Source organism: Peromyscus leucopus, chromosome 3 (assembly GCF_004664715.2).
Source record: "Peromyscus leucopus breed LL Stock chromosome 3, UCI_PerLeu_2.1, whole genome shotgun sequence".
NCBI classification, from domain to species: domain Eukaryota; kingdom Metazoa; phylum Chordata; class Mammalia; order Rodentia; family Cricetidae; genus Peromyscus; species Peromyscus leucopus.
Genome location: NC_051065.1, coordinates 39,178,518 through 39,197,478, shown reverse-complemented (window position 1 = coordinate 39,197,478; position 18,961 = coordinate 39,178,518). Strand labels below are relative to the sequence as shown.

Below are 18,961 nucleotides of genomic sequence, written 5' to 3'. Positions count from 1 at the left end.
ATGTGTCCTATTTTCATAATATTTCCTCCTGAGTCACTTTTAGTTGTCCTAGAAGTGACAAATTTTAGTAGTAATTGTAAAATTGTAAATCCATCCCCTTTAAATTTCTAGTCATATGTGTTTCTTATTATTACTTTACACTATAATATCTATGTGGTATTATCATGAGTTGCACATATATCTATGTATTTAGATAGACATAATCAGTAGGATTTTACCTAAGTAATGTAATATTTGATAAGTTGTTACTGTCAAACTTCTTTTTTTTATGAAGGAGAATTAAAGTTTATTAAAGACATTTTTAAGCACCAGGTTAAAATAAAAAAAAAGGCACTTGGAAAGAAGAGCATGGGTGTGGGCTTCTCAGAGAACAGTCACAGTGATAGTTGCCATTGTTGAGGTTTTGGTGGCTTCTGAAGTTACATTTTTTTTATTTTATTTTACACCACCATTCAGTTCCACATAATAGCCACAGATTCCCCTGTTCTCCCCCACTCGTCCCCTCCCCCTCCCCCCAGCCCACCCCCCATTCATTACTGTCAAACTTCTATTTGCTTACAACTTCTTCACTCAGAAAATTTCCCTCTATAATTTCAAAAACCTATTGTCAGTATTGTTTGGTTAACTTGACTATTCTTCTATAACTTTCAAGAATGCAGACATTAAAAATATGCCTTAATAGGCAAACTCAGGAATTCTATCATAATATAAATATTTTTCCACATTATGAAAATATTCAGAATACCATAAGGCAGGGAACATCAACATCATGAAAAATATATATTGCCAAAAAAGGTAAATCCAATTCACATTTACCAGCCTCTAAAAATTAAATTCTCTTAAGCTGTACAAGTTTAAGTCTGTTATTTTATCATTGGGTTGGACTATTTAAAATAAAATTAAAAGCTTAGAAAATTAATGGGAAAAATCCTCAGTGAATGAGAGCAAAAGCCATCTTATATCATAGTATAGCACGTGCACACAATTGACATCTGGTCGATACGGTGTTGTTAAAAACAGAGCCCAGGCCCGAAGGCTAGCACTGAGCTCTTCAGTAGCACATAATCCACAGAAACCGTATTGGCGCAACCAAGATAAGGCAGTAAGCCTAAGGAGAAGGTGGCTTCCTGCTGTCAGGAAAATAGCTGGTGCTGTAAACCATGTATTTATTTTGGTTCTTTCTACTTTTAATTAAAACATTATTTCCTCAAATAAAATAACATAATTTTGCAGGTAATGACTTTTTATGCATTACACAAAGAATGCCTAATATATTTATGAAAGGAAAAATAACCTTCCCTATATACCACAACACACGGCCTTTCATCTATGATGTATTTTAGTTTGTTGGTCCTAATTAAATTAAGCAATTCAAACAAAGCAATTTTGTTTTGTAAAGCATGGGACCAGGAACATTTTAAGATCATATTGTGAGCTAAAAATATTGAGAAAGTAGAAGTATCTGAGGACAGGATGCCAGCAGGTCAGCAGCCTTGGTCACTTTCCTTGGAAGACTTCTGCAAATGCAGTCCCAGGAGCACCAGAAAACTACCTAGACTCACATCCCCACCTCACTTACCCTCCTCTTAGTCCTACCTTAAAACCACCTGAGTAAGCCTCATCCCATAAGCCCAGTGCGACATGCACCCCAAAACTATCCCTTTTTCCTTGCCGGGATTAACCTTTTATGTCTTTTGTTCTGGCTGACTGGAGCTTTCAGATACACATGGGGAGGGGGGAGGAGGAGGGAGAGAGAGAGAGAGAGAGAGAGAGAGAGAGAGAGAGAGAGAGAGGAGGGAGAATGGCTTGGCAGTAATGAAGTTGTGATGTTTCTATCTCCATCCATTATGGTCACAGGGTGGCCTTGTCTGAAGCTGATGTCTGTAAGATTGTTTATGTTCCACAAGAGAGCACCAAGGCCCTGCTGCAAGGGCTAGACCAGCTGCTAGATGCCAGGGCTGTTCTCTCTCAAGGCTGAGGAGAGAAAGCTAGTGAGCAGTCATTTACTTTTGGGTTTCAGGCTTTACAAGTCCTTTGCAATCAGGGAGGTGTGGTTGGAACTGTGCCACTATGTCAGTGGATGTGACCTTCTCCTTTAGAGGAGGCTCAGCAGTCACATGGGAAGGCTCCTACTGGAGCAGAGACTCAAGCAAGGTCAGCCTATGAGATGACATGTACGAGCTATTCCGTAAGGGAGAATGTGATGATTCTTTCTTCTTAAGCTTGCCTGCGTTTTCTAAAATTTTACAATGAAATTATATTATTTGAGTTATAAGAAAATAACAGAAATTCTCCCTACCCCCAAATTACAAAGATGAGGTTTACCTTTTGAAGAGGGAGGGGCACTTCTGCTGAGCAGGTGGACTGAATTATTTTTCAAGAACTGGAAAGAAATACAGAGTACATGTGTCGCTCCTGTACAATGACTGCCCTGACTCTCCACGTGTCTTAATTACCTTCTGAGTGTTCATTTTCCCCACCTGGAAGCCTCTGGAAAGAGGAATCATGCCTTGATTTCTTTTTCTTTAACACATAATATGCTTGTCTTAAGGTCTACACTTAATAAATGGTGAAGAATCAGCGTAAGGTTTTCCTATTGGAAACTCACTGCCTCTCCTGAGAAGCCTTTCCCATGGAGCACTGTGGGGCAGGCTGGCAGTCACAAAACAGTATTCCTGATCTTGTTGCAAATGTAAGTTCTGTCTATTAAAAATCTGTAAGTTAGGACTGGGGAGATGGCTCAGTCAGTCGTGTGCCTACCCTGTAAGCACGAGGACCTAAGTTCAGATCCCAATGCTCACACAATAACCCAGGCACAACATGCATCTGCAGCTCCAGCCCTGGGGTGGTTTGGAATCAGCCAGCCTAACTGAATCAGCTTCAAGTTCAGAGAGAGATCCTGCCTCAAAAATAAGGTGGAGAATGGTCGAAAAGACACCTGCCACTGGCTCCTGGCCACTATACCCATGTATACACATATACACATGTGCATGCATACCCACATGCATGTGTACACACTCACATGAACATAAACATATACATACATATAACATATTCATCATACACACAAATAAATTTAAAAATTGTTCACAGATTTTTCATTTCATCTCCAATGAATTGCCTTAGATCGCACCTTAGTATCTTTATATCATCGTCTGTTCTGAGATTCTAGAAGTAACAGTAAACACTCTGAGGATGGGTTCTTCTGACAATCGTGGTCCAGACGACAGGCAAGAGTATCCTCATCTTTACCCTGGAGATACTGCTGTACTGCTTCTGCTGTTTGGGGTGTGTGTGCGTGTATATGAGGGTGTATACTCACCCATGTTCATTCACTGGCAATAAAAAAGAACAGAAATAGCTAACAGTCCTCTAGGATTATTGAATGTCTACTGTGGGTACCAGCTTTGCTAGGTTAAGTCGTGAGGTGTGTCAAGGAACAGAGCATAGTTGGGTAGGAGGCAAGGGAGAAGGTGACTACAGTTTTACACAGGGTGGCCCCAGATCAGGTAGGTTTCATGAGAAGGTAATACTGGAGCAAAAATTTAGCATGTGCCTTTCCAAGAGACTGCCCAAAATATCACTAAGGTTTTAAATACAAAAATGGTGGTGAAGTACTGTTTGGGGTACTCAAAGTAAAGAAGAAAATTCAAAATAAGCTAAAAACTTGGAAGGAAGTGGAAGAGACCAGTCCACCACAAGGATTATTATTGGACAATCGAGAAAGATGGAATCATTAAATTCATGCTTGCTCCATAGCCTAGGTGTCCTAAGCTTGCCTGATCCTCCTGCATCCACCATCCAAATGCGTGATTGCAGGCTTGTGCCACCACATCTGGTTCCACGAAAATTTCTGATTTTAAAAATTAAATTTTGAAAATTCACATGAATTACATGCACCTCAATAAAAACAGGCACCATTGCCAATATCCTCTGAAAACTCAAGGAAAAAATCTTATTCTTTAGAGGCTTATAAATCAAGTGTCCAGTGTGAAGCTGATGTGAGTAGGTCAGCATGGCTGCCACTGGACCAAATGTGTACACAAATCATGGCCAAGGATGGAGCAGGGAGAATAACAGTGTTAGTGTATGTCCACTGGCCTCTGGGCTTTTTGGCATACCTTCTTTAAACACGCACATAGATTATTTAGCAAGGCTAAGTGCCAGACTTGTGCTCTGCAGTACCCCATATAAAGGTGCATGCCATTTATAAATCACGCTGGGATCCTCTGTTGTTGACTTGATAGCAGTGGCTAAAACTGAAAATGCTTTCTAGCAGGAAAAAAAGGGACAGATCTGCTTTCCACCATGTGGAGATGCTTGCTATGGACCCTGGGCTCTGGTCATAGGTTCTATTGTTTCATCCAGACCTCAAATTCTTTCCTTTTTTTTAAATCATTTGTATTAAGGATTGTGAAATTGTAAACTGTGAGATAGAAAGGATGTAAAAGTTGAATAATCAGACCCATAAAGTAGACAAGGTATAAAATTTAGAAGTGTTTCTCAAAAGCCTTAAATGTACCTATCAGAGTGGGGTATATCTCAGTGGTAGAGCTAATAGTGGTGGTCAGCATAAGGCCCTGGGGTCAATTCATGCAATGCAATCAATCAATCAGTAAGTAATATTTTAAATATCATTTGTAGGGCACATCTACCAGAGTCTGCCCTCAGTGATACCCTTGTTATTCAATATTTTAAATTAGTAAGTATTTTTCCCAATAACCTAAACTGCAAAATCTTCATTAAACCAGCCTTCTTTCACAATATTAGTCAGAGTTGTGTTTTACATTGCCTACTTTCATTGTTGTAAAGAAAACTGATTCACTTGAGTGTTCCCAGTGTTAAAGATTTGCATGTCAAAAACATCTGTTTCCCCATGGCTGTTCTGTAGCTTGAATTTTATTGTAGCAGCTACAACTTCTGTTCCTGGCATCCCCAGGCTTGTGATTTAGACACAAAGAGAGCTGGATAGGAGGCTGGGGAAGCCATCCAGGAGCTGCAGTCCTGCTTCAGGGTCTGAGAAAGTACCCAGTATAGGAAAGAACTGAGGCCCCCCTGGGGCTCTGACAGAGACAGTGTCCCTGAGTAACCCAAGGCTGGCAAGATTAAGAGGAATGGCAGAGCTGGCTCACATGGTCACAGTAAAATTTCTTGCTGGTCCCTGGGTGGGTCTGTCTACTTTTTACGTTCCCTGGAAAGGGGTGTTTTAGATGGATGCTATTTTTTCAAGTTGATTGAACAAGGGTGTAAACAGCCTTCTTTGCAGTTCTGGGGGCTGTATATACTCCCACTTGACAGCTTTATCTGGTCTGGAGTCAAAACACCAAGATTTATGCTTGAAAGGAACTTGACATTGGCTGCCTCTGAATGCCCATAGAGCCAGCTTTCCACTCAAACTGCTATATAATCTGCTTGACTCCCTCATATTTTAAAGGACAGAAGCTAGATTTGAGTATATATAATTACTTGGGAGCGAAATTGCTGCCAACACACATCAATCATATTTTCATTTTTCCTTGTGAAATATTATTTCATACAACTTGTTAATTCATTCTTATTTTGATATATGTATGAAAATATACTCATGTCATATAACAAATTAATATAGGTCTTCATAAGTTTTTAAGTATTGGAACATATTCATATTAATTGGCATATATTGTGCTCTGTCCTCAGTAGGCATATGTGGGACTGTACCAGACCCAAGGGAGTTGTGTGACAATGTGAGAGAGTCATGCCCTGCTCTTAGATGGTTTGTAGCATATTGATACTAGTCCAACCCACAACTGAAAAACTAAACTATGCATATAGAAAAACAATCAGTGGAAGGCTGTTCTCCAGTCTCTTCGGAGGCCCTTGCTTAACAGTCCTGTTTTTTTTTCTCATAGCTTCAATGTCTTACTTTTCAAAAGTGATGTTTAAAGTACATAGGCCATCGCTCTTGGGGACAGGAATTTCATCTTTGTGTGCATCCTCTGACAGCGTTTCTCCCTCCCACTCCAGCTTCTTGAAAGAACACCAAGTGTCCTCGGGGTTCACTCCGAACCCTCCTGCCTGGCACCACAGGGACCTGACACCCGCAAGGAACCAGCCAGTCCAGGGTCCTGCTTGATTTGCCTCCTCTCTGTTTCTTCATTATTCCTCCACCACACAGTGTCGGTGCTGGGGCCGCGGGGTTGGGGGGGGGGCGGGTTATGGGAAATCCTGAACTTCTTATCACATTGGAGTGACCTCACACCTCTGGTTTTCATCTCTGGAACTCTATCCATTTGTTCGGTGCTGACTCAGTAAGACAAAGCAGTTGAGAGCATGGAACGTGGATCTCTCTGCATTTGTGTTTCTGTTCTGCTACTGTGTAGCTATGAAGCTTTCCCTCGTGTCAATATCCTTGTCACTGGAGTAGGAAGAATTACAGTTCTTGTTTTCAAGTCATCCCATCTCATTCCTGAGGCCTGGTCTTGTAGGTCATCGAAAAGGAAAAGAGTGGAGGGGTTAAATGCTGCCGAGGTCTGTGTGGCATGATGGCTGGCGCCTTGGGGAGCATTGTCCTTCTTAATTGTTTTAGTCACTTCTCTGGTCACTGTGACAAAACGGCCTACAAAAGAATCTTGAGGACGCCCTTGGTTTCACTGACAGTTGGAGGTGACAGACCGTCACAGTGGGAAGAGGACAGCAGGAATATGCCGCAGCTGATCACCTCATACCCACCATCACAAAGCAGGGAGATGAATGCCATGTCCAGCCCACTTTTTCATTTGTGGATAGTCTAGGGACCCCAGCCTGTGGAATGGTGCCACCTGCGTTAAGGTTAGGTCTTCCCACTTAAATTAAGCCCATCTAGAAGCTCCTTCACAGAATGACACTCCATGGATTGAGTCTCATCAAGATGACAGTAACAATGAACCATCACAGAGGATGACATTCAGATGCCATTTTACTGCCTTCCACTCAGTTCTAACCTGGACTTTGCTTTCCTTGGACTCTGCCTCTTTTTATCGCAGTATCACCCCAAGCGTTAAACAGAAGCCCAGGGAACATCTTTTGCTCACCCTTGTCTGTCTTCCGTGCTTATACCAGTGTGTTTAAGATAACTTATTAGTCTTAGTATTTCCTAAAACAGCCTTTGTTTTTTCTGTAACTACCAGCACATTTTTGGTTCAGTAGTTCCAGTTATTCCTCGACACAAACTGCCTTCGTCATGTGAGTGGTTCCAGTAGCCAGCCTAGTCTGGCTTTCAAGGCCCTCTGTAGACTGCCCTGTGTCTCTTTCCCTCCATTCTCTTCTTCCTCTTCCTCTCTACTGCCTTCTAGTCGCCCTTGCCTTTCTCCTGGCTGTTGTTTAAATCCTGATCACATGTTCTGGGCCTTCAGGTTAACGTACTACTGACTTTTCTCTCTTCCATGAATGAACTATATTTTTTGAGTTCTCAAAGGTCTAGAATTTTTTAATTATACAGCAACATTTTAAAATAATTTACTAACAACTCCTATGGCATATTACTTTATATTCTTATTTTTCACTCAAAAATTTTATTCACATCATGACCAATGTTTTGAAAGCTATGTGACTGTTTCTCCAAAAATGTGTGTGCATAAGGATGGTAGGACAGTGAGTCCAAGGGTTAGTCATTCCGTCCTGTTATTGATAGCTCATAAAAGAATCACTTACCTGAAAGAGTTCTCTAAGTCATAAGATATAGTTTTGGTCTGATCCTATTCAATTTATTTTAGGATATGAAAAAAGGATAAGCTGCTGTAGAACACAAATCAAATTGAAGTGGGGGTGAGAGAGGGATAGAAGAGAAAAATAATTGCTAATACTGCTGGATTCTGTGTATAATTTAGCGCTTTAAATATTAAGTAATCTTTTATATTGATCATAACTATTTCCTGAATACAGGGAGAACTATTTTCATTCTAAATTTATAACATTTTTGGAAGTTTAATTATCATACTTGAAGGTCAAATGGTGCTTTATTGCAATAAAATACAAAAAGTAATAAAGAAATTATTCCTGGGGAGATGAAAGTCTCCGATCATAGCTCATTAAATACTAACTTCACAGACCATGTCTAATTTGTCATATTTAGCTTTGAAAATTTAATACATTAGAATTTCAAATTAGGTGAAAAGATACATGAGACAAAACTACCTAGGGCCTTTGAATTCCAAAATGATTTAGGATGTAAAGTTCTGGTAGCCTAATGCCTAAATTTGTGTAAATTACCTATCTGTGTGTGTGTGTGTGTGTGTGTGTGTGTGTGTGTGTGTGTGTGTGTGTGTGTGAATATATATTGCTCACCTGATTCAAAAATGGTCTTAAGCACTCAGTGATGTTAACAGACAGCTCAATTTCAGATTTCTTTTTTTCTTCTCAAACATTGAGGACTTCATTGTGCTGAGTACTTCACTCAATGAATTGGCTGGAATTTATTAGTGCTGCAGTGTTTTGAGTCCCGTGTTGACTTAAATCTTTCCTCTAAAACAAGCCATTGACTGGTAACACCTTTGTCAAGAGGGGATTAAGTACAATCTCGTTTTCCCTAGTATGCCTAGGCTACTGGGACTGTGTGAGATTTTGGTAGGCCCAAGCTTTAAAAGAGTATGAGCAAATTTCAATTCTTGATTTTCACTCTGCATTAAGTGGCTCAGTTTTCTTTCCCTCCTTTTGAGTGGCCATAATTCCCTAATGGATACCTAGTACAGAGCTTCCTCCTAACTCTAATTCAGCCTTGTCCAATGGAAATATGTCAGCTTATGTGTAATTTTAAATCTACAGTGGCCACATGCAAGAAACAAAAATAAAATAGTTAATTTATTTAACGCAGAGAAAATGTAAAATATTAAACATTTCAATATAACATAGACAATATAAAATTGTTAGTAAGATATTTTATATTATTTTTTCTTGTGCTAAGACTTGAAATCTGGAATATATTATATATGTGGAATGCATTTAAATATTAAATATCTGGCTTATTTAAGATTTTATAAATTTGCAGTTAGAAGTAGCATTATATGTCTGCCTGTCCTTAACTTCTTAAAAGTCTTCAAAAACTGGATTGAGTATCCAAAATGCTCATTTTCCTTTATATTCACATATTGACACAATTTGTTCATTTTTATGAGAGTTTATCTAATGTTGGCGCAAAGCATGCGTATATGTCAATACTGTGTACAAATAAATTCTTTTATTTTTAGCAATCTAGTATTGTGAATATGTAACTTAGAGTGATACTGTACAAAATGAAAAGCAACTGTAGTATTATTTAATATAACAGAAAGAAGCCATGATTGATATCTAAGGTTTTGCAGACAGTTTAGATAACACTGGGACTTACAAGTTAAAATCTAACATTCTTTCACATACAGAAATGTGCAACATCAATACATTTCTAGTTTATTTTATTTTTTTGCATGTGTGAGTGGTATATGCTGGGATGTGGTGGCCAGAGACCCACAGTGGTCCTTCCTCGCCCCTCGCCTTATTTTGTAAGATAAGGTCTCTCACTGAACCTGGAGCTCACTCTTTCTGCTGCACTGGCTGTTCAGTGAGTACCTGGGGCTGCTGACCTCTGCCCTCTAGTGCTGGGATTACAGATGTGCACCACCACATGTGGCTTTTCCTAGGGCTGCTGGGGAGCCTAACTCAGATTCCCATGCTTGTTCAGCAAGCGCTTGACCCACTGAGCCATTTTCCTAGCCCTATACATTCTAGTTTTCAAGGCCATTGTCATAGAACACACCTGTAAACCCAACATTTGATCGCTGTAAGTTTGAGACCGGGGTGGGCTACATAGTGAGCACCAGGCCACCTTGGACTATAGAGTGAGACCCTGCACACCAGAAACAAATTCAGTTTCAACACAGATTCTTCCACTTCTCCAGCTAGCTTGCAAGTCAACTATTCCTTTCTTGGAAGCTTTCTGCTCAGCCTATTCATATGCAGTGTGACATGGGAGAACATGCATCAGTGTGCCATAGTCTGTCTTTGATTTTTGGATATTTGGCAAATATTCCTTTTGTTTGGAGAAAAACCTTCATTCAGAGAGTTAATTCATTGAGCCATTGTGGGACCCCTGCAACTTGGTCAATAAGTATCAACATAAAACACAAAATCTTTAAATGTGTTATGTTCCATTTTGTAAGAGTTCCACAAATGGCTTTAACAAATTTAATCATGGTACTCTCCATAGAATCTACTGTGTGCACATGTGCATGTGTGTGTGTGGTTTTTTTTTCAAGATATGGTTTCACTATGTAACCCTGGCTGTCCTGGAACTTGCTTTGTAGACAGATTGGCCTAGAACTCAGATCCACCTGCCTCTGCTTCCTGAGCACTGGGATTAAAGGCATGCACCACCATGCCCAGCTTAGAATCTACTTTTTAAAAGCACACACAAATATATTCAGTATATTACATGTTAAGCTGAAGCAATATGACACTCACCAGTCTCATTTTAAAATATTGTTAATTCTGGATTCTTAGTCTAGCATAACTAAGCCACTGCCCATTGTGAGAGAAATTGATTTTTCATGTCTAGTTGAAATTATTCTTTGAAAGTTAGAAAATACTTTTGAGTACATGTATTATGACTCCTACACTTAGATAGTGAATTGACATTTCCTCAGATTTGGAAATCATTGTGGCATGGTGGAAATGACTGTTAGCAATTTGAACTGGGCAGGGTCCTATGAGACAGGGTTTCTATGTAGCCCCGTCTGTCCTGGAACTCACTCTGTAGATCAGGCTAGCCTCAGAGTCACAGAGATCCGCCTGCTCTGCCTCCTGAATGATGGGACTAAAGGTGTGTGCCACCATACCTGGCTTAGCATTTCTTTTCTTAGTCCTGCAGAGTAAAAAGTCCCTTATCGTGTGATGTATTTCATGTGAGCTCGGTTCTGTTGCTGCATTTGTGGTTGCTTGTCACTGATTTTGCTTCTATCACAAACCAGTCATCATTCTCTGTTCTTCTTTTGTTCCAGCTCCCACAGAAGCGAGTGCTCAGTCTCACCTTGGTAAGTATATAAGACTCTGATGCCATTAGCTTAGTACTTGGTCACCTTGCCCCCTCCCCTTCTGGCTATATGGGCACATGCTGTGGAGTGGAAACTTCCAACTCTCTGGTTCTCTGACCTTCACTGGGGTCACCTAGACTCAGGTTCCAATGGTGCTGGAGCAGAGGGCCTCCCAGGGAAGCCAGATTTCATTACAGATGGTTGTGAGCCACCATGTTGTTGCTGGGAATTGAACTCAGGACCTCTGGAAGAGCAGTTGGTGCTCTTAACCTCTGAGCCATCTCTCCAGCCCAGCACCCTCATTCTTAAAATCCTGTTCAGTGCGACCTTATGGCTGAGTGTCCAGAAGCTGAGTTTCTCCAGAGCACCTGCCCATCATATCAGAGTACAGAGGCAGGAGCCTCAGGTGTGGACAGAGTGGGCTCATTTTAAACTTACGATTTCTGCTTAAGTTCTTAGGTTGAAGTGGGCAACCATTCAGTCATTTCTTCTGATCTAGAAGGAGCTTTTAAGTGGTTACTTTCTTTAAAAAAGGAACCCATGGTTTCTAGCAGTGCCATGTACTCTGTGGCCCCAACTCTTCAAGGCAAGGCAATGGGATGGTTAAAAGCACAGATTCTGGAGTCAAACTGCCTATGTTTATCCTGTCTTCGTCATTTGCTATAAGTTATGACATTGATCAAGTAACCTGTCTGTGCCCACATGTAAAATAGAATCGATAACAGTAACTACCTCACTGGTTGGTATGTAGATTAAGTGAAATTTCAAATTATATAGTAAAAGGTATCCTAGTATCTGGTAATAAATAAATATAAAATGTGTTTATTCACTAAAGCTAACCTAGGGGATTGTCTCTAGAAAACAAGTAACCATTAAGAGTTAAATTTGTCATGTTGTGCCAGTGAAGACTTATTTTAAAAAGCAATTTCCTACCCTTCGTAATTTAATAAGAGTGAAAGGAATCCTCTTTGCTAGTCCCAGTACTTCCAGGCATCTCTTACTGTGGGGCCTCAGATAGGTCCATTATTTGTCTCTTGGGCTTTTCCTTTCAACCTACAAACCCAATTAATTTATTTTTCTCTTTGGAAAATCTGCCTTGAGAAGCTCTGCTTTTATGTAATGCTACAGCTTGGGGCTCCTCTTGGCAACTGAACATAACTGCTTAGAAGCATGCCTTCTGGCAGCCACGACAGGCTGGTGACCCACAGTGGTGCAGTGGTGTCTTGGCCAAACTGTGACCTGAGAGAGCTGTACCCTGTAGGCATGTCAGACACCACATCCAAGTGCTCAGAGGGATCATTAAGTCACCCCCATGCTCAGAGCCATCACTAGGTTCTCTCCAGTGGATAGCCACTTTCTCCCTGTTCTCATGCCTCAGGCTTCGAGGAGGAACAGCCAGTCCTCCTAAGTACATGCTGATTTGCGGGTTTCCATGACTTCATTATATGCTTGCCTGCTGTCAGGGGGTGCAGACTGCCATAGGTAGGATGTCACCAAAGAGAATTTGAAATTATCTTCCCTGATATTTGGAAGAGATTTTAATTACCCAGTGAGTTCAGAGAATTGTGTGACTGAGCCCCTAAAAGCAGAAAATATCAACTTTGAAAAACATAAAATTTGTTAAAGGGTCTCTGTTAGTCACATGATATGATTTTAATTTTTCTGAAAACTAACTACATCAAACAAAATTGTAAGGAAAAGACCCAGAGGATTCCTGTTAGCCAAAACTTCCTGCACAAGCCCCAAAAATCTGATGAGAATGTTGTTAAAGCAGTCATTAATTTCTCCTTTTGCACTTTGAACACACTTACATCATAGCTGGCTATGGAATCATTTTTTTCCTTTGCCCACCCTCTTTCCAGAATAAGTAGGCACTCTACAGTTTTTGAAGATGTTCTTTGGCTGCCCCAAATCCTAATGCTTAAAAATAAGTGTTGAATACAACTGCAAGGTAGTGCTACTACTATATTTACCACCGTGGCTGGCACCCTAGCATTCTCCCTGATTTTTATTTTTTTTTATTTTATTTATTTTTATTTTTATTTTTTTTGGTTTTTCGAGACAGGGTTTCTCTGTGTAGCTGTGTTCCTTTCCTGGAACTCACTTGGTAGCCCAGGCTGGCCTCGAACTCACAGAGATCCGCCTGGCTCTGCCTCCCGAGTGCTGGGATTAAAGGCGTGCGCCACCACCGCCCGGCTCTCCCTGATTTTTAAATTGACTCTGTAGTTTTATGTATAGATAATATTTTCAGTGCAACTCGGATGGTTAGTAATTCAGCTAAGTTAGCAATTCAAAGCATACTAAATGAATAATGAGTGAATGTGGGGAGTTCTAAAAATCAAGCCCGGGCAATAGGGCTGACCAGAAGGACAAGAGAAAATGCCTCAGAAGACTAAATGGTAGCTGTTTTTGGCTACAGTAAATAGCCAGAATTCTCCATCCTATTCTTCCATGCCTTAGTGAGCAGAAACAGGTTTGCCCAGGCTGTATCTTGGTAGACATGATATGGGTCAGGAATGAGTGACGAGCTCTGTGTAGCCTCTTTGGTCTTCCTGCCTGTGACCACTCAGTTTCTTTTTGGGAACTCTGGGTTGCAGACTTCAAGAAGTGTAAACAGCAAGGCCTTCATCCTCAGCATTTACTGACAGAGAAACTATAACTAACTGCTTATTTAAAAGTCAGTTTTAATTTAAAGTATGGCTATGTTTCGTAGATGCAGCATGTTAACACACATAATAGCTAAATTCCCCTCCATAGTGTAAAATTCTTCTCTAAATTCTTTCTCTCATAGCTGAAATACACAGTGACAGTGTGATCCTACGGGATGACTTTGACTCCTACCACCAACTGGAATTAAATCCTAATATATGGTAAGTTACAGGAATGGGTTGTATTTTGATTGGAGAAATGATGCTGAGTTCATTTAAAGAAAAAATTTTCTCCCTCAAGGGTCAGTTACCGAAAATTCACCCGCTCTTGAGCACTAATGTGTTAATGAGAGCCATTAACTATGGCACAGACGGGTACACGAGCTGCAGTGTCCATTTGTTTCGTCTTTAAAATTGAATGTAGGTGTTCTTCCAACCCCCGAGTGTGGTTGGGTGGATATTTAGTTTTATAAAAGTTTCATGTTTTATTCTAGTTTATTTTTCTGTTGCTGTAATAAACACCATGGTCAGAAGGAAGCTGGAGGAGGAAAGGGCTTATTGAAGCTCACACTTCCAGGTTCGTCACTGAGGGAACTCAGGTTAGGAACCTGGGATGGGACCTGAAGCAGAGACCGTGGAGGAACACTTCTGACCAGCTTGCTTCCATGATCCTGCTCAGCAGCTTTAAATAGTGAGGCTGCCTGCCTAGGGGTGTCCAACATCGGGCTGGGCTCTAATACATCAGTTAACAATCAGAGCTGCCCACAGGTCAATGTGATGGAGACAGTTCTTCAAGTAAGGTCCCTCTTCCCAGCTGTGTCACATGATAAGATTAGCCATCACGTATATACAGTATCATGCTGGAATGTTTCTAATAATTATTGCTGAGTAGAAGAAGGAAGATGTCTTATCTGAAATGATAAATGGTTTCATCATAAATTGTAATAATCTCTCGTATTAGCTCTCCTCATTACCTACACCCCAGTCTTGCTTTAGAAGGCTTTTAAGTATAAATTCCAGGGATTTTTGAGAACAACAAAATAATGAACTCCGATTCAGTCTTTAGAAAATTTTGTATATAGTTTGAAATCTAAATGTGTTGGCTGTGTGTTACATTTTTTGCTGACCTTAGAATAGGTCTGTCAATCCAGATCTTTTTGGAAGACTCTCTGAATTTTGGGCTTTTTGTTATGTTGTATATGATTGTGCAAATAAAAAGGAGTTCAAAAAATGATAAACTTCGAACATGGAATGAAAGCCCAAGCAATAACAATACTCAAGATTAGAAAGCAGATGACCCTGTTACCTCTGAATGTCAGCATATGAAATCACTCTGCTGTTTTGTTTATTTTTACTGTTTTAACAAATATTTTAGTGGCACAATCAGTTAGCATGTTGTACTCACACAAATACTTAGCAGTAATTATTTAAATGGGATTTCTTTTAGAAGTTGCATTTCTTTCAAGTAGATAATAGTTCAATGATGATGTAGAGACACATCATTGAGAAGTTAAACATCGTGGACAGGGATACTTAAATGTAATAGTATAGGACCCAGAAGAGGATTCTCTGGGGAAAATCCTAATATAAATGTCTTGAAATAAATAGAAATTTGTATTAAGAAGAGGCAAAAAGCAACAAAAAAAATATTTTAAGTAACTTTGTCTGACCAAGAAAACTTCTTCCTTTTCTCTTGACATTTATCTCTCTGCATTCCACTAATATAGATGTTAGCAGATGATTTGTTTATTTCAAGGAAAGTTCATTTCTGTCAAGTTAGCTCATCGTCTTCAGTTTTCTTGACAAATACAAACTGTGACTTTTATGCGAGTCAAAATCTGTTGTTTTTTAAATCAATGAAATGTGATTGATTTTACTTCAACCATTTTCATGATTAATTGGGTATGATCTTTCCTGGCCGAAATTATGGATTTTATGTCTCTTTTACTTATGCTACCGTTTTTTCCACGTTTTGACACTTCCCCTTTTAACCTTAGAACCAGCACTCTAGCGGCCATGCTTCTGAGCAAGCTCACCCCTGCTTCCTGTTGCAGCCCCTTCACTCGGCTCCTTTAAGAAAACATGGGCCATGGCGCTCCTATTTGAGAAGGCATTTTATGAAACTAGAAATGGCAGTCTCTGAGATTAGGCCAGTCTGGTTTAACTTCTGAACATGTAGCTTGCTAACTCAGCACCCTGAGAAAAATAAAGAGCTCCCTTCTTTCTGGGACCCCCATTTCTTGCAGCAAAAATGAGGCATTGAGAAGTGAGGGAGTTCTGCTACCACGCCCAGGCATGACAGGTGTGCGTAAAAGTTTCTTCCTCTCCCAATTCATGCTCCTCTCCTCCCTCTCCCCTTTCTTCTCCCCCCCTCCTCCACTTCTTTTTTCCTTGCTTTCCTTCCTATCCATCTGCCATATCCTCCTCCCACACTCCTCTTCTTTCTGTGATGGTGTTTCTACAATGGACTATATTTCTTCTAAACCCAGACACCAGTCTTAAAGATGACCTTAATCCATTTACTTGAGTCCTTCCGTCTTCTGTATCACATTTGCATAAAAACAAACATCAAATTAAATATACCTACGTTGCATTATCTGTGGATGCAATGAAAATGGAGTGATAATGTGCAGAATCACAGGTAAGGACAAAGAGTATCTCCAGGCAGCTAGGACCCCTTAAAAATAAACATAAGCTCCATAAGCTCAGAACCAAAACCCGGTAAACTCAGATATTCTAGTTTGTGTGTGTGTGTGTGTGTGTGTGTGTGTGTGTGTGTGTGTGTGTGCGTGTGTGTGTGTGTGTGCTTGCACGCGTGCATATGTGTTTATACCTGTAATGAGAATGTATATGTGTGTGAAGGTCAGAACAACCATGGATATTGGTCCTCACTCTCTCTCTTGTTTGAGATGGGGTCTCTGTTGTTCCTTGAGGAGTGTACCAGAGATCGAGCCCGTGAGCTTCTGTGAGTTCTCTTCCCTAGTGTCTTGCTAACTCAGATTACACTGACTGTGTAGTCTGTGATTACAGACATACACCACTGTGCCCTGCTTTAGGTGGGCTCTGGGGATTTGAACTCGGGTCCTCATGCTTGCTTGGCAGGTGCTTTACTCACTGAGCCATCTGTTAGTGCCCCTTAAGGTTTTTAAGAAAGTGGCAAAGCCTCACCTTGATGTGAAGCCTTCTGGCTGGTTTTCACTCTCATGAATTCTGTTTACTCGGTTCACATTTGTCATGACTTTTGTCCTTTATGATATTGTCTTTGAGTCTCTTTCTGTCACAAAGCAATCCAAAATCTGCTGGAATCCTGGTGATCACATGGGAAGGATCGTCCCCATGCCATCTCTGAGTCTGTGCTCATACCACACACACCAGAGAGGAGCAAAGTGCTGGGTACGACACTTAGGGCCACATTCCCACAACTAAATACCTCACTAAATAATCTTCCCGAAAAGAAAGATGTGACACTTATATCAGTGTGGTCCTCCATGTGGTTCTGGAAGCTTCATGAGCATTGTTCAACTTGTAATTCCTATGGAAGTTATCAGAAAAATCAGAAATAAACTGCAGCTGTAGCTGTATGATCTGTATGGACAATCCAAAAAAGAGAGACACGAAGAAATCACAGCTGTACCTGTGTAATCTTAGATCCATTCTAAAGTGCAGTCATTCACTTATTTGCTCCTATTACTTTCTTCTAATATCCATTTTCCATTCTACTTCATGCAGTTTTTTACTGTCTCGTTTGATGTCTTATTACAGACAACTATACATGAGCTACGAAGAATAAAAGCGATATTCCCGTTATCGTGAATAAAGGGATAGTGCTCTGCCAAGTGTTTGATGACAATGACGTGGAATCAGGAAACTGTGCGCAGTTTAGAGATTTGACTTAAGACATGACCATTTCATTTGGTGAGAAGATCTGTGAATAAAAGAATATAAACAATAATGAGGCCTTTCCCTCTCTGTTAGAATTCTGTTCTTTCCCTGGGGCTGCAGACTGTGGAAGGAGTTTCTCTGTCCTTCTAGAAATTATTTGTGCAAACACAAGTGTAATTATGAATTTCATTCACAAACTTAGAACCAGGAAGGCACAGCTTGCTTTATTCTTCTGTAGCCCCACTTAATCACTTTTCTTTTCGCCCGTTCGGCCTTAATTTTGTTCAATTCTGGCTTGCCCTCTGCCACTTGTCTAGATTGTAGCTAAGTCTCAGGAGTCATATTAGTGCAATGGCACATGATAAGTAGGGATGCCCCTGGTGCCCAGACGTGTTTCTGTAGATGCCCTCCAAGTCCTCCATGGCCAGCTCTAGTCCTTGATACTCACAGAGAGCTTTCTTCCTGGCCTAATCGCTCCTCCAGGACAGTTGCTGCTTCTATTCCTCTATAAGGGCTTGGGAGCTGCTCTTTGTTTCTTAACTAGGGAAGAGGAGGCACTATACCTCCAAGATGCCTTACTGCACTCAGCTGTGCTGATGTGCAGCCTTTGTCCTTCTGCCCGCCCTGGGGTACATTGCTTCTGTGTCCCAGGACTTCCTCTGGGCCCTTTATCTCTCCCCATCCCACCTACTTCTGGTTGCTTTGTTTGAGAGTTAAATTAGGAACAAAGAGAGCAAGCAGGCAGATAGAATGGTTGCTCAGACTTAAGAGAGACCCACTCTCGCTTGGCCCATATGGTGGGCCACATGCAGGCCTACTTCTGAAGGACAGCAATGCCCTCAACAATTCTCAAGTGTCACTGAACCTGAGGGGGTGACAGGGAGCCTTGATAGAGCAACAGGAGCCCATTAATGCTGCTGATGGTTCCCTGTCAGCAAGTGTGCTCAGCACAGCTGCATTGCTGGTGACAGAGGGATCCACAATGCGCTCACCGTGCAGAAACAACCCTCTGAACCCTGTCCCCACAAAAGAGTGGAAATTTCATGACTAAATTTAAATCTAGAGGAAGATTAGGAACCACGACTCTGAAGGGCTGTGGATTAGCTCAGAGGTAAGACATTTACTTCGCATGCACAAGGGTTTAGATTTGAATCCCTGTATCTCCAGAAACCACTAGTATACTTCATCTCATTAACACTTGGGTAACTAACTACTACTTCACATTGGTGTGTGTAGGGTACTTTTTTTTTTCCTTTTATTTTATTTTACAATACCATTCAGTTCTACATATCAGCCACGGATTCCCTTGTTCTCCCACCTCCTGCACCTCTTCCCTTCCCCCCAGCCCACCCTCTATTCCCACCTCCAGGGCAAAGCCTCCCTCAAGGCCTGAGATCAACCTGGTAGACTCAG

At 40.8% G+C, this 18,961-nt stretch overlaps 1 protein-coding gene across 3 annotated transcripts in view; it reads left to right on the top strand.

Moving 5' to 3' along the window:
- Reln (reelin) overlaps positions 1–18,961 on the top strand; it is a 457,868-nt gene that overhangs the window by 204,837 nt on the left and 234,070 nt on the right. For all 3 annotated transcript variants that reach the window (XM_028890934.2, XM_037203573.1, XM_028890933.2), the window contains exons 5-6: positions 10,986–11,018; positions 13,810–13,888. In XM_028890934.2, the coding sequence (XP_028746767.1) occupies positions 10,986–11,018; positions 13,810–13,888 (112 nt within the window). The remainder of the gene's footprint in view (positions 1–10,985; positions 11,019–13,809; positions 13,889–18,961) is intronic.